The sequence below is a fragment of the Vombatus ursinus genome, unplaced genomic scaffold (assembly GCF_900497805.2).
Source record: "Vombatus ursinus unplaced genomic scaffold, bare-nosed wombat genome assembly UNPS02015012.1, whole genome shotgun sequence".
Classification (NCBI taxonomy): Eukaryota; Metazoa; Chordata; class Mammalia; order Diprotodontia; family Vombatidae; genus Vombatus; species Vombatus ursinus.
This window is the reverse complement of record NW_020954790.1, coordinates 1,264,764-1,278,702: the sequence shown is the minus strand read 5'-3', so window position 1 is coordinate 1,278,702 and position 13,939 is coordinate 1,264,764. Positions and strand designations below refer to the sequence as shown.

Sequence of the window (13,939 nt, the reverse complement as noted above, 5' to 3'; positions counted from 1 at the left end):
AGCGCTGAATAAACGCAGGCAGGTGCTCCGGGGCCTCTGCACACACCAAGCGCTGATTAAAGGCAGCTCCAGATGGCTCCCCGAGGGGTGGACGCTGGCCCTGCCCGCAGCCGGCCCCGCCCGCAGCCAGCCAGCCCAGCCTCCGCTCCTACCAGCAGCAGCGCCTCCAGGTGTCCCAAGTAGGTTTTTTCGCTGTCCAGGATGGCAGACAGGACCCATCTTCTCATCTCCAGGCCCTTCTCCGAGTCCAGCTCACTCTATGGGAAGAAACACAGCCGAGGAGAGGTCACGGCCAGGGGCAGACGAGGTCAGCAGTGAGAGTCCGGCCACGGGAACCCCGCCTCGTTAGGAAAGAGAACATGGACGTTGTGAAACTGTCGGCTAGCAAGCACACCTCCCTGGGCCAGTGTTCCTGGATGGGGCGTGTCAACCCCCTAGGAACCCACTCCCCATCCCTAGAACTTTTCCAACCAAAGTTGGGGAGGGGCCAGGGATGGCTCCCCTTCCCAAAGAAGGTAACAAGCCCTCCCACACCACCCCAGGGGCAGCTGGCAGCTCGGTGGATAGAGAGCCCCCAGCCCAGAGTCAGCAAGGCCCAAGTTCAAATCGACTCCCAGGCACGTCCTCTCTGAGCAAGGCACTTTACCACTGCCTGCCTCAGTTTCCTCAAGTGTAAAATGAGGGTCATAATAGCACCTGGCTCCTCCCAGAGTTGTCACAAAGCTCAAATGAGATATGTGTAAAAACTGCTTAGCCCAGTACCGTGCACATAGCAGAGATCACATAAATGCTCGTTCCCACAATGAAAGAGGGCTGTGGGGGATGGAAGGGGCAGTGGGGGGAGAGAACGCCAGGCTCGCCCAGTTCAGCGACCTCTGGGCCACGACGGCCACGGCCCCCAGCCGGCTGGGACTCACCGTTCCCGAGGTTAGGACCTCCCGGCAGGCCCTGCTCTGGCCGCTGAGACGGGGGGAGGAGGAAGGGGAGTCGTCGATGTAGGGCATCCGCTCCTGCTGGCGCCTCTGCTCCTCTGCGTGGTCCGCGTCACAGGCATAGCCTGGCGGGGTGCCCAATGCCGTGTCTGCACAAGTAGAGAAGCAAGCGGGCTCAGAGAGGTCGAGGGAGTGCCCCGCGGTCACACAGCAGGCGCGTGTCCCTGGGCCGATCGGTAACGGGGAGTGCCTGGCTTCTCTTTTCACGCCTCTCGCCCATGGCAACTGGGGCACCCGTCCCCTCTCCCTGGACTCCCAGGGCGGGCAGCGCCGACCCTGGCCAGGGCAGCCACTGCCCCACGCTGAGCTTGATGCCAAGCGCGTTAGAGAGGAAGGTGGTTTTGGGGGCCACACGCCCTTCCAACGGACCCCAGGCACGTTCCAGGCAGCTGCTCACCTTCCTAGCTCGGAAAGGCTCAGGAGGGAGCCGGCCACCTCTAGGGGAGCGGCCCGCCTCCGCCCATCTACCTGTCCACGGACACTAAGTAAGCACCTACTATATGCACACCCCTGGCTAGAGGCCAGAGGAGGCTGAAGAGAAGGCAGACCCTGGCCTGGCCTGTCCTCCTCAGCCTAACGGGGCTTCCCCACATCTGGCCTCATTCCCCCAGACGCACCTCAACCTGCTATTTCTGCCTCAAGTGGAGACGGCCCCCACGCCCTAGCTCTGTACTTCCGCTCTGACGATTGCCAACGGATTGTACGGGTAGGGAAACTGAGGCTCCAAGAGGGAAAGGAGCACAAGTTCTCAATAAACGTTTATTTTTTAAAAATAAGAATCTGCCCTCTGTCCTGGTGAGCCAATGCTCTGGCGCTCGTGACCCCACCCAGCTTTGGGCGCAAACAAGCTGACGATCGGCCAGGCCCCCCCTTCTAGGCGCGGGCAGCCAAGCGGCTGAGCCGGGACGGGCCCCCGGAAGGCGAGCTTAGACGGGTCTAGGGCGCAGACAAGGGATCCCGCCTTGCCCTCCCACAGATCCCATAGAGAGCCCGGGCTCCACAGGCCTCCTGTCCCTCACAAGCACGGCAGTAACCGTGGCCCTTGCTGACCAGGCCGGAAGCCGGCCGCCCACGTGGCACCTTCCCCGGGAGGCAGCAGCTAGGGTGAACTCCTTGGTCTCCGAGGCTCCTGCCAGTTCTGAATCAACGGTCCCGTGGTTGACCCCAGACACCGTAGGGGACTCAGGATTTTGAGCTAAAATCCCTGGTGAGGGGCAGTCAGGAGGCGGGCCCTGAGACAAGCCCCAGGGTGGAGGACAGACATCAGTGCCAGCTTCCTCAAGCCAGCCGGGCCCCTGGGCCTGAGGCCAAAGCCACCAGCTTCCCCCAGAGACGTACCGGCCTCGCGGCTGCTCGGGGGTGCTGCCTCTCTGCCATCTATGGGTTATCTCCGGCATGAAGAGGCCGGGCCCAGGCAGCCACACCCATGATGATGGGCACTCACCCCCAGGGACCCCCCAGATGTCAGAAATAATCCAGCCCAGCCCCGCGGCTCGCCCCCAGCACACAGGCGACCAGCACGTCCAGCCTGGGCCTCGGACCCCGTGGGGTGGAGCGAGGGCGGCAGCCCCTGCGCTCCGCGAGGCCTGCCCGCCAGGGCCAAGCCAAGCCGACCAGTCCGTTCGCCTTCCACCCAGGAAGGCCTTTCAGACGCAGAGCCCTGGGGTGGGCCGAGGTCCGAGTCACCCGGCCCCTTCCCCCACACAGCCCCAGCCTGGCCGCCTGGAGGCCCCGGGGAGCGTCACACGAGACACCAACTCCGGCAGCCACCCCATGGCGCACTGACACGCAAAGACAACGCCAAGTCCCTCCCATTCTCTCAGGGCCGCCACGTAGCTATCTCCACAGGAGAGGCAAGGGGCAAGGGCGCCAGCAGCTTGGGGGGCCTTCTTGGGGGGGGTGTCGGGGGAGGACGGGTACTCCAGGCCTCAGGGACACAGCCGGAGACGGGAGAGGGACGCCGGAGGGTCACGGGCCGGCTCCCTTCCACGGCCACGTCTGAGAGACCCCATGCTTGGATCGGTCCGGTGCCGAGGAGCTCCCTCCTCCCCAGGCAGACCCTGCTCCTCTGACCCCATGGAGCTGTGCGGAGCCCTCGAGGACCCCCTGACACCAGATCACCAGAAGGCGTGATGCTGGGGGGCGAGGCGGCGGCAGCACCCAAGCTAGGCTCTGGAGGAGAGGAGTGACCGGAGTTAGGGGGGCGGCAAGGAGTCTGAAAAGGGGAGGTGAGGACGGATCCAGGAGGGCCCTGAATGTCAGGAAAGGAGACTGGCCCAGACTTGGCCAGCAGGACAGAGGCTGACACTGGTGAAGGAAGAGGTGGGCCACGAATGGCCAAGAGGAGTCAGACAGTCACTGACTAAGCCCCTACTATGTGCTAGGAACTGGGCCAAACCCTAGGGATGTAAAGAAAGGTAAAAGCCAGCCTGGCCCCTGTCCTCAAGGAGCCCCCAGCCTCTCCTCGCACATTCCCCCCACGCCTGGCCTCCTCTCTGCCCCGGCCTCCTCTCCACCCTGGCCTCCCCTCAGCCCCGGCCTCTCCTCTGCACCTTCCCCCCATGCCTGGCCTCCTCTCAGCCCCAATCTCACCTCCACACTTCCCCCCCACTCCTGGCCTCTTCTCTACCCCAGCCTCCAGTTCTCATCAATCCTCCAGACACTTAAGCATTGTGCCTGCCCCCTCCCCCAGGTTTCTGCAGGCCAAACACTCCCAGGCCCCCATGAAGCTTCCCCTGACGTGGCTCAGCCTTCTAGCCTTCTCCCTCCGTTTTCCACGGCATCCCGAGCACCCAGAGGTGACCGTAACCCAGCAGGTGCAGTCTGGCCAGGGCAGAGGAGTCCAAGACTGGCCTCTCTTGACATGTGAACCAGCTGCTGTCACCTGGGTGGGACAGAGAGAAGGCTGGATAGATCCCAGGCCTGCGGGGCCTGCGGAGCTCAGAAATCTGGGAAATGGGCAGTAATTCTGGCCCAGGTGTGGTCCCCGGCCCTGGCCTTGGACTGACAAGGCAGCCCGCCATGGTGGAAAGAGCCTCGGGCCTGGGACCTGAGAGACCTGGGCCAAATCCTGCTTCTGACTCTTTCTGAGGAGGGGTGTGGCCCCTCCACACGTGGGGAGCCACTTCCATTCTCTGCCGTGTCCTCACACATGTGGTTCCCCCACTGACCACAGGGGGGCCCCCAAGCCTCAGGTACCAGGAGCGTCTTTCTCTGAAAATAGCACACAGGTGAAATCAAGTGAGCCCAGCCTGTCGCCCCAAATCCAGAGGAAAAACAGGAGCCCTTCGGCCTCTTCCCCCAAGAGGATTGCCCTGGGAATGACCGGGCTGTGATCTCCCCCAGCACTAGGGGGCAGTATTCAGCCCCCTGTACCCCATGAGGAAATGGAGACAGCAGAGGTGATGGTGAGGCAGAGAGGGCCCTAGCCTGGGCCAGGGACCTCGGCGCACGCAGGGCGGCTGGATGGCTGAGCATGGCCTTGTCAACACCCCAAAGCCCGTCAGTCTACAGAGCTCGCCTCCCAACCAGGACAGCAGCAGGGCCCCAGCCCCGGCATGAACCCCAGAAATCAATAATGCCAATCATAAGCATTTATTAGGCACCGATAGGGTGCCAAGCCCTGTGCTGGGGATACAAAAAAGAGGAAAAGGCCAGTCCCTGCCTTCGAGGAGCTGACAATCCAACGAAGCAGGAGCAGGGCCAGGGGCCGCAGCTGCCTAAAGAGAAAGAAAATGGGAAGTGGGCCTGGTGGGGTTCGGACTTGGGAAGGAGGCCAGAGATTTAGTGTGGGAGCAATAACAAATGATGGCAGTGTGCGAAGCCCTTTACAGGTGTTAATTATCTGCTGTCTTCCTCACAACCACCCTGGGAGGGAAGGGCTCTTATGATCCCCATTTACAGATGAAGAAACTGAGGCTGAGAGGCATCTGTCAAGGCCCAGGGTCACCCAGGTAGCAGGTGTCTGAGGCTCCAGGCAAGCCTGCAGAAATGGCCAGGTGTCTCTAGGGGCATGGAGAGTGGGGCGGGCTGGGGGGGAAGGGGTGAAGGCGCCACTGTCCTCATTGGGCCCCCCCATCTGTGAGGTCAGTGAGGGAGGGGCTGGGGAGCACTCTCAGCACTCCGAGTAATTAGAGACATCACTCGGTTCCTTTTCAGAGCCAGAGCCAGGCCTCCCCTAAGGACTGAAGCAGAAGGAAAACGTGACTGCTTCTGTCAGGGGGCTGGCATATGTGGGGGAGGGGAGGGGAGGGAGGGACAACCACACACCCAGGGCTAAGTGACACATGTGAATAGCAGTGAGGGAGAGGAGGGGGAGGGGAGAAAGGAGGGGAGAGGGGGGAGGGGAAGAGGAGGAGGAGGAGGAGGAAGAAAGACGGGGGAGGAGGAGGGAGCCCTTCACCCTCCGGGGAATCACCCAGAAAGCATGGCCCGGGGAAGAAGGGATAAATGGGGCGGGGCTTAGCGTGAGCTCAACAAGAAAGGGAGCGCTGCCATCAGGCAGATGCCAGGTCCCCATGTGGGCACAACCCAACCGCCAAAGAGAACCCAGAAGCCCACTGCCAAGGACGCAGTCTTGGCGAGAAGCTAGAAGCACCTTCCTCGGGCAGGGCACTGGGCACTGGGCAAGGACATCCTTGGCGTTGGGAAGTGGCCAAGAAGGGGCTAGCAGAGAGGGGGTTGGGTCATCGGGGGCACGGCAGCCGGGGAGAGAGGCTCCTCCCAAGGAAATCTGGAGAGAGTGAGGGGGGCGTGCCAGGCAGCGCACTGTGGCAGCGCACTGTGGCAGCGCGTGGCCGACCCAAGATGGAAAGGGCTGATGCAGAAGTGAGAACAACACACACAGAGACACGACGACGCGCTCAGAGAAGAGAGAGGACTTGGCGTAAGCCTAGCGCCCAAGTGCCACCCCACCTCCCACCGCCAGCAGATGAGGGGCGCTTCACGGCTCTGGCCCCTCTTCCTTCTTTATTCCTGGGAGGGCTCGCGGGGGCGAGCGCAGAGATGGAGATACGGGGCAGCCACACAAAGCTTTGAAAGCGCCTATTTGTCAGCTCCTTGACAAACGACCTTTAGTCTCCAAAGGAGGAGGGAGGGAGGAAACTGCTTCGGAACCCACCAAGCTAGAAACCAGAACCAAGCGTAGAGAAGGAGGGAGGTGCTGCTGAGACAGCCAGAGGTTCCAGGAGACGAGAGCCCAGGAAGGAGCCGGCCGTCAGTCCTACCCTACCCCTCGAGCTCCCCGACCCGCACGCCCGATGCTGAGGTACATCTGAACATCACTGAGGCTTGGTGTGAGAAAACCCACAGCAAGGCCATGGCTCTGGGTGGGTGAACTTTATTCTAAAAAAACAGAGCAGGTAAGGGGGTGGGGGTGGGGGTGGGATGCCTATTGTCTATTAAGAAGGCCTAGTCATGTGAGAAACCTAGGAAAGGAGGCTGGAGAGTATTTGGCCAAAGGCCAAAGGAGGGAGACCCACGAGCATCTTGGGAAGGAAAGACGAGGATCGGGGAACGGATGGCGAGCCTGGCAGGGAGGCCTCTTCAAGGATCCAGACGTGTGCCAGGGCTCTCCCCCGACCAGAAGCACCCCCCTGACCTGCCTGGGGAGAGGAGGTACCGAAGGCACGTTCTGTTCTGGATCTGATTCTCGCAATAGGGAGGAATGTAGGCGGGGAAGAGAAAGGACGGAAGCCTGCGACACAGGCTGATGCGGGAAAGGGGGCTCAAGGGGTTCAGGGGAAGGACGGGCAGGACGCCCAATGGGGACGGTGGCGGGGTGGAGGCAGAACTGTTCGATCTTCCCTTCTCTCTGCCAAGAATGACTTCAGCAGAGACTCAGCACTCAAAGCAAGGAAGGAGGCAAAGCCCTGAGCTGAGCTGCCCTGGGTGACCCAGGTGGAAGAGAGCCTCACTCAGAGCACAAAAACACTGGCAGGCAGGCCTGCTGAGCCACCCCCAGGGCACATAACTGAGAGACTGTGGACAGCAGGAGAGGGGCCACAACAGGAGAGAAGTGCCACAGGACGTGAGTGGGGCCCCAGGGTGAGAACGATTCCCGCTGGACAGGAGAGGTACTGCAGTACCACGAGAGAGCCACAGGACGGGAGAGAGGGGCCACGGGAGAGATACCACAGGACCAGAGAGGAGCCACAGGACTAAAGATAGACCACAAAACAAGAGGGAGGCCACAGGACCAGAGGGGGGCCACAGGACCAATGAAGGGTCACAGGACAGGAGAGGGGCCACAGGATGGAGGATGGGCCACGGGACCGGAGAGGGGCCACAGGGCAGGAGAAGAGCCACAGGACCAGGAAGGGGCCAGTGCTGTCCCCATCCTCAGAAATGGGAAGAGAACAGTCTGTAAAGCACAGGCCAGTGAGTTTTCATGTCTACCTGCCATCTCCCTCATCCTCCCTCAACGTCACTATCTCACCTCCCAGGTGACTCACTCTCTTCCTTCTCCAGGAGCTCGGAGCTCTCAGTCTCCCTTCCGTGAACACGCCGATGCCCCTTCAGATACCCCCATAACCCACCACACCACCCCAGATCAGGGACCCCCAGGGCCAGTCTTCCATTCGCTTTCATCATCCTTACCTGGGCTCCCTCAGGATTCTGCCTCTTCCTCCTCCTCAGCTTTCCTCCTGGGTCCCCACCCTGGCTCGCTTCATCGTCCTGACCTTTACAGCTGACCATTTGGGCTGGACGGTGTCCTCCACTTCCGACCCCACTGCCCCCTTGCCCTACTGCCATTTATTCGTGGTCTTCCAGGCCAATCAGCCAACCTCACAGGGACCAGATGGGGAGGTGTGGTCAGACTGCTGTCTTTCTGAAAAAGATCTGGGAGGCTGAGCGGCCCTCAAACTCAGTATAAGTCAGTAGTGGGATGCGGCAGGCAGGAAAATCCCACAGGCTGTGGGGCTACATTAAGTGGATCAGAACGTCCATGATGAGGTATGGGAAAATCCCACTGGCTTCTGTCCTTGTCACATCTCCACTGGCATTCTGCATCCATTTCTAGAAGTCAATTTTCATTCATTCATTCATTCATTCCCTCATTCATTTGAGAGTGTCCAGAAGGTGCAGCCAAGATGGCTGAGTAAAGGCAGGGACTCTCCTGAGTTCTCCCCCAAACCCCTCCAAATACCTTTAAAAATGACTCTAAACAAATTCTAGAGCAGCAGAACCCCCAAAAAGACAGAGTGAAACAAATTTCCCACCCAAGACAACTTGGAAGGTCGACAGGAAAGATCTGTTGCATCAGGGTGAGAGTGGAGCGCAGTCCAGCGCGGGCCGGGCCCCAGCAAACCAGGAGCAGGCCTTGAGAGCCATTGAATCAGCAATGACTCTGGCTGCCTCCGGAGTTCTCAGCCCACAGACAGTAAGGGGGTTGGACAAGATGAGAAGAAAATTACAGGGGTCTTTTTGCTAGCACCAAGGCAGGACTGTGTTGCTTTGCCCATACTCGGATCCAGGCGGCAGTCCTAGGTGGTAGTCCTGGGAGGAGGAGCACTAACACAGCAGAACTTGGAGCCACGGTGGGTGGGGGGAACTCTCATCACAGTTCCAGGGTGGAAAATAGTGCTCGTGGTCGCTCACAGAGCAGAGCACAGGTCAGAAGAGTAGTAAACACCTCTCCTTAGATCATACCACCTTGGAAGAACTGAAAACTTACAGATCTCTAGAAATATCTCTGAAAATAGCTGCACAAAACCCCTGAAGCTTGGGACAGTGTGCCCTCCACCCTGGAAGGAGAGCCCTACTTTAACAAAAACTTAAAGTCAAGTAATGGCCTGAGAGGATGCGCAAACAACAGAAAACGATTCAGACTATAATAAGTTACTATGCGGATGAGGAAAATCAAAACACACACTCAGAAGAAGACAACAAAGTCAAAGCTCCTACATCCAGAGCCTCCAAGAAAAATACGAATTGGTCTCAGGCCATGGAAGAGCTCAAAAAGGATTCTGAAAATCAAGTAAGAGAAGTAGAGGGAAAATTGGGAAGAGAAATGAGAGTGATGCAAGAAAATCATGAAAAAGGGGTCAATGACTTGGTAAAGGAGACCAAGAAAATACTGAAGAAAATAACACCTTAAAAAACAGACTAGACCAAATGACAAAAGAGGTCCAAAAAGCCAATGAGGAAAAGAAAGCCTTAAAAAGAAGAATTGGCCAAATGGAAAAGGAGGTCCAAAAGCTCACTGAAGAAAATAATTTCTTGAAAACTAGAATAGAGCAAATAGAAAGTAATGACTGTATAAGAAATCAAGAAATTATGAAACAAGACCAAAAGAATGGGAAAAATAGAAGACAGTATGAAATATCTCACTGGAAAAACAACTGACCTGGCAAATAGATCCAGGAGAGATAATTTTAAAATTATTAGACTATCTGAAAGCCATGATCAAAAAAGAGCCTAGACATCATCTTTCAAGAAATTATCAAGGAAAACTGCCCTGATATTCTAGAATCAGAGGGCAAAATAGAAACTGAAAGACTCCACCAATCATCTGCCGAAAGGGATCCCAAAATGAAAACTCCTAGGAACATTATAGCCAAATTCCAGAGTTCCCAGGTCAAGGAGAAAATATTGCAAGCAGCCAGAAAGAAACAATTCAAGTATTGTGGAAACACAATCAGGATAACACAAGATTTAGCAGCTTCTACATTATGGGATCAAGAGCTTGGAATATGATATTCTGGAGGGCAAAGGAGCTAGGATTACAGCCAAGAATCACCTACCCAGCAAAACTGAGTATGATCCTTCAGGGGAGAAAAGGGATATTCAATGAGATAAAGGTCTTTCAAGCATTTTTTGATGAAAAAACCAGAGCTGAATAGAAAATCTGACTTTCAAATACAAGACTCAAAAGAAGCATGAAAAGGTAAACAGGAAAGGGAAATCATAAAGGACTAAATAAGGTTAAACTGTTTACACTCCTACTGGGAAGATGATATTTGTGACTCATAAGGACTTTCTCATTATTAGGGTAATTAGAAGGAGTATATATAGACAGAGGGCACAGGGTAAGTTGAATATGAAGGGATGATATCTGAAAAATAAAATTAAAGGGGGAGGGAGGATTGTACTGGGAGAAAGGGAAAGGGAGAGGTAGAATGGGGTCAATTATCTCACATAAAAGAGGCAAGAAAAAGCTTTTACAGTGGAGGGGAAGAGGGAAGAGGTGAGGGGGGAGTGAGTGAACCTCACTCTCATCAGAATTGGCTCAAAGAGGCAATAACACACACACTCAATTGGGTATAGATTTCTTTCTTATAGGGGCAGCTAGGTGGCACAGTGGATAGAGCACCAGCCCTGAAGTCAGGAGGACCTGAGCTCAAATCCAGCCTCAGGCCAAACATTTGACACTTACTAGCTGTGTGGCCCTGGGCAAGTCACTTAACCCTAATTGCCTTAAAAAAAAAAAAGAAAGAAATCTCTCTTACCCTACAGGAAAGTAGGAGGGGAAGGGGATGAGAGAAGGGAGGGAAAATTGGGAGAAGGGGTAGTGAGAAGCAAAACACTTTTGAGGAGGGAGAAGGTGAAAGGAGAGAGAGAATAGAATAAACAGGGGGAGGGAAATAGGATGAAGGGAAAGACAGCAATAGTAACTGTGAAAAAAAATTTGAAGCAAGTTTCTCTGATAAAGGTCTCATTTCTCAAACATATACAGAACTGAGCCAAATTTATAAAGATAAGATCCATCCCCAATTGATAAATGATCAAAAGATATGACAAGTTGTAATCAAAGGTATCTACAGTCATATGAAAAAAATGTTCTACTTCCCTATTGATTGGAGAAATGCAAAATATAACAATTCTGAGGTACTACCTCATATCTATTAGATTGACTAATAGGACACAAAAGGTGAATGACAAAAGTTGGAGGGGACTTGGGAAAAATGAGACATTAATACACTGTTGGTGGAGTTGTGAACTGATTCAACCATTCCATAGAGCAATTTGGAACTATGCCCAAAGGGCTATAAAACTATCCATAATACCACTACTAGGTCTGTATCCCAAAAGATAGAAAAAAAAAGGAAAAGATTCTACATGTACAAAATATTTATAGCAAAGAATTAGAAATTGAGGGGATGCCCATCAACTGGGGAATGGCTGAACAAGTTGTGGTATGGGATTATGATGGAATGCTATTGTACTATAAGAAATGATGAGCAGCAGCTCTCAGAGACACCTGGAAAGACTGACAGGAGCTGATACAAAGTGAAATGTCCTGTGTACAAAGTAACAGCAACATTGCAAGATGATCAGCTGTGTGCCTTGGCTGTTCTCAGTAACACAACAATCCATGACAACTCCGAAGGACTCAGGATGAAGAATGCCGTCCATCCCCAGAGAAAGGGCTGATGGGGTCTGAACGCAGATTGAAATATACGTCTTCTGCTTTATTTTTCTTGAGTTTTTTTGTCTTTTTTTTAAAAAACATGATTATTATGGAAATGTTTTGCATGACTACACACGCATAACCTATATAGAATTGCTTGCCTTGCCTTCTTAAAGGTGGGGGTGGGAAGGAAGGGAGAAAATTTAGAACTCAAAGTTTTAAAAACGAATGTTAAAAATCATTTTTACATGTAACTTGGGGAAAATAAAATACTAAATTAAAAGAAAAAGAAAGTAAAAAACATTTAAATATCCATAGTACAGTCAAAAAAAAAAAAGAGAGAGAGGGAGGGAGAAAGTGTCCAGAGGAGGGCAATTGGGCCGGGAAAGGACCCAGAGTGGGGGACTTTTAAAGATACATGGAAAGAACGAGCCATGTCTATCCTGTGTCTATCCTGGGAAAGAGAACACTGAAGGGGGCTGTAACAGCTAGGTGGTGCCAGAGTGCCCAGCCTGGAGTCAGGAAGACAGGAGGAGTTCAAAGCAGCTTCAGACACTAGCTGTATAACCCTAGGCACCCACTTCACCTCTGTCTGCCTCAGTTTCCACATCTGTAAAATGGGAATAACAGCACCTTCCTCCCAGGTGAAGATCTAATGAGATCATATTTGTAAAAAGTGTTTAGCACAGTGCCTGGCATACAGTAGGCGCAGCATAAATACTAGCTATCATTACTAGCCTTCTTCAAGAGTCTTGAGAGCTGTGGCAGTGGGGGAGGGGCCCACAGGTAGAAGCAGGAGTGAGAAGGGGGTAAGGACAGGCAGCCGCCGCTAGGGAAGGGGTGGGCTTGGAGCAAAGGCTGGTCAGCCTTTGGGCAGGGGCTGTCCAGGGATTCCTTTCAGGGAGGGCCTGGATCCCATGGTCACTCTCAGATTCGCCGCTGGGACGCCTCTCCTTTCCCAAGCACAGGGACAAGATTCTGATCTTTCTCTTCAGCAGAAAGAATTCTGCAGCTTCCCAGATGCCAGAGATTGGGGCAGCGGTCCACCTGGGCAGGTTCCCCCAGAGGGAGCCCGCTAGCCACCAGCCACACCTTGCTTTGAATCCAGCACGGCTAAACTGCAGTAAGATGATAAACTTGTGGAAAACTTCCATCTCTGGATCTCAAGCGATCACAGTCCACACAGCTAAAGCTGGTGTGCCGGAAGCCCCCACAACACCGCAGAAACATCAGGTATGGGCGAGGCACCACAGTCGTCAGGAAGGGGAAAATGCACTGAGATCATGGTGGTGACCAAGTCTGTTTCAAAGAGATGCAATGACAAACTTGCCCAGTAGGGACAGATACTCTTCTGAGCTGGAAAACTCTCTAGATTTAAATGCTATGTAACTGGGAGGGGAGAGTAGATAGAGGGTATATGACTTGCCCAGGGTCACTCAGCTAGGAAATACCCGAGGCAGAACTCCAGGCCCAGCACTCTATGCTCTCTGGTGCCACCAGCTCCTCCAGACAATACAATCATTCAGCTCCCCTGAGGTACCAAGGCTTTACCTGTCCCTATGCTATGTAGATGCTCGCTATTATGGCCAGCCAATGTCCTCAGGGCCCCCTGACTGTTCCTAAGACTACACTAGGTCAAGGATCCTCCATCTAGCTCATTTACCCAAGTCAAAAGAGTGCCAACAAGGACAGGCTACACCCTGGTCTCTCCAAGAGACACCAATCCAGGCAGGGCGATGCTCAGATGCTCTCCTGGAACACAGGTGGGGAGGAGGCTCAGGTAACCCATGGCATCGGGGCTGGGCTCAAGCCAGCTAAGACCCACAAGCTGAATCTCGGAGCTTAGAATTTGCCCAGGCAACTGGTCTGACTATCCCAATGATCCCAATACAGGGACGCTCCACATCCTTGGTAGTGGTCCCCTGATGGAGGCTCCAGGCCTCAGGCCTCCACCCTCCTGAGGCTACCCAGGCCACAAGCTGCACACGGGGGCAGGGCTCCCCTGACCAACCCTGTTCCCAGGTCTGTCTCAACTACAAGCAAAGCAAGGTCTCTCCTTTCTCAAAATGTGGGACAGTTCTTCAAACACCCCTGGGCCAGACAAAACATCTCCAATAATATTTCTTTTTCTTATAACTAGACCCCTGATTTCAACCCAAACTCATTATCTTTTCTCCTAAACCATATGAATGCATACACACACATTTTCCCCATCCATTGGCTCCCAGTCTAGGAGTCATCCCCAGCTCTTCACTCTCTCTCATTCCCAGATCCAATATGGTGCCAAGATCTGTCCATTTCACCTCTGCAGCACCTCTGGTCCATTTCACCTCTGCAGCACCTCTGCAGCATCTCTGATGCATTTCACCTGTGCAGCACCTCTGGTCCATTTCACCTCTGCAGCATCTCTGGTCCACTTCACCTCTGCAGCATCTCTGGTCCATTTCACCTCTGCACCATCTCTGGTCCATTTCACCTCAGCTGCACCTCTGATCCATTTCACCTCTGTAGCATCTCTGGTCCATTTCACCTCTGCAGCATCTCTGATGCATTTCACCTCTGCAGCACCTCTGGTCCATTTCACCTCTGCAGCACC

General features: G+C 54.4%; 1 protein-coding gene across 1 annotated transcript in view; it reads right to left on the bottom strand.

Annotated features, from left to right (window-relative positions):
- The window catches only part of BCR (BCR, RhoGEF and GTPase activating protein), a 74,065-nt gene that overhangs the window by 32,615 nt on the left and 27,511 nt on the right, over positions 1-13,939 (bottom strand). Inside the window, exons 2-3 of the mRNA XM_027845712.1 lie at positions 918-1,081; positions 153-257 (exon numbers count right to left, since the gene is read on the bottom strand). Of these exons, the coding sequence (XP_027701513.1) occupies positions 153-257; positions 918-1,081 (269 nt within the window). The remainder of the gene's footprint in view (positions 1-152; positions 258-917; positions 1,082-13,939) is intronic.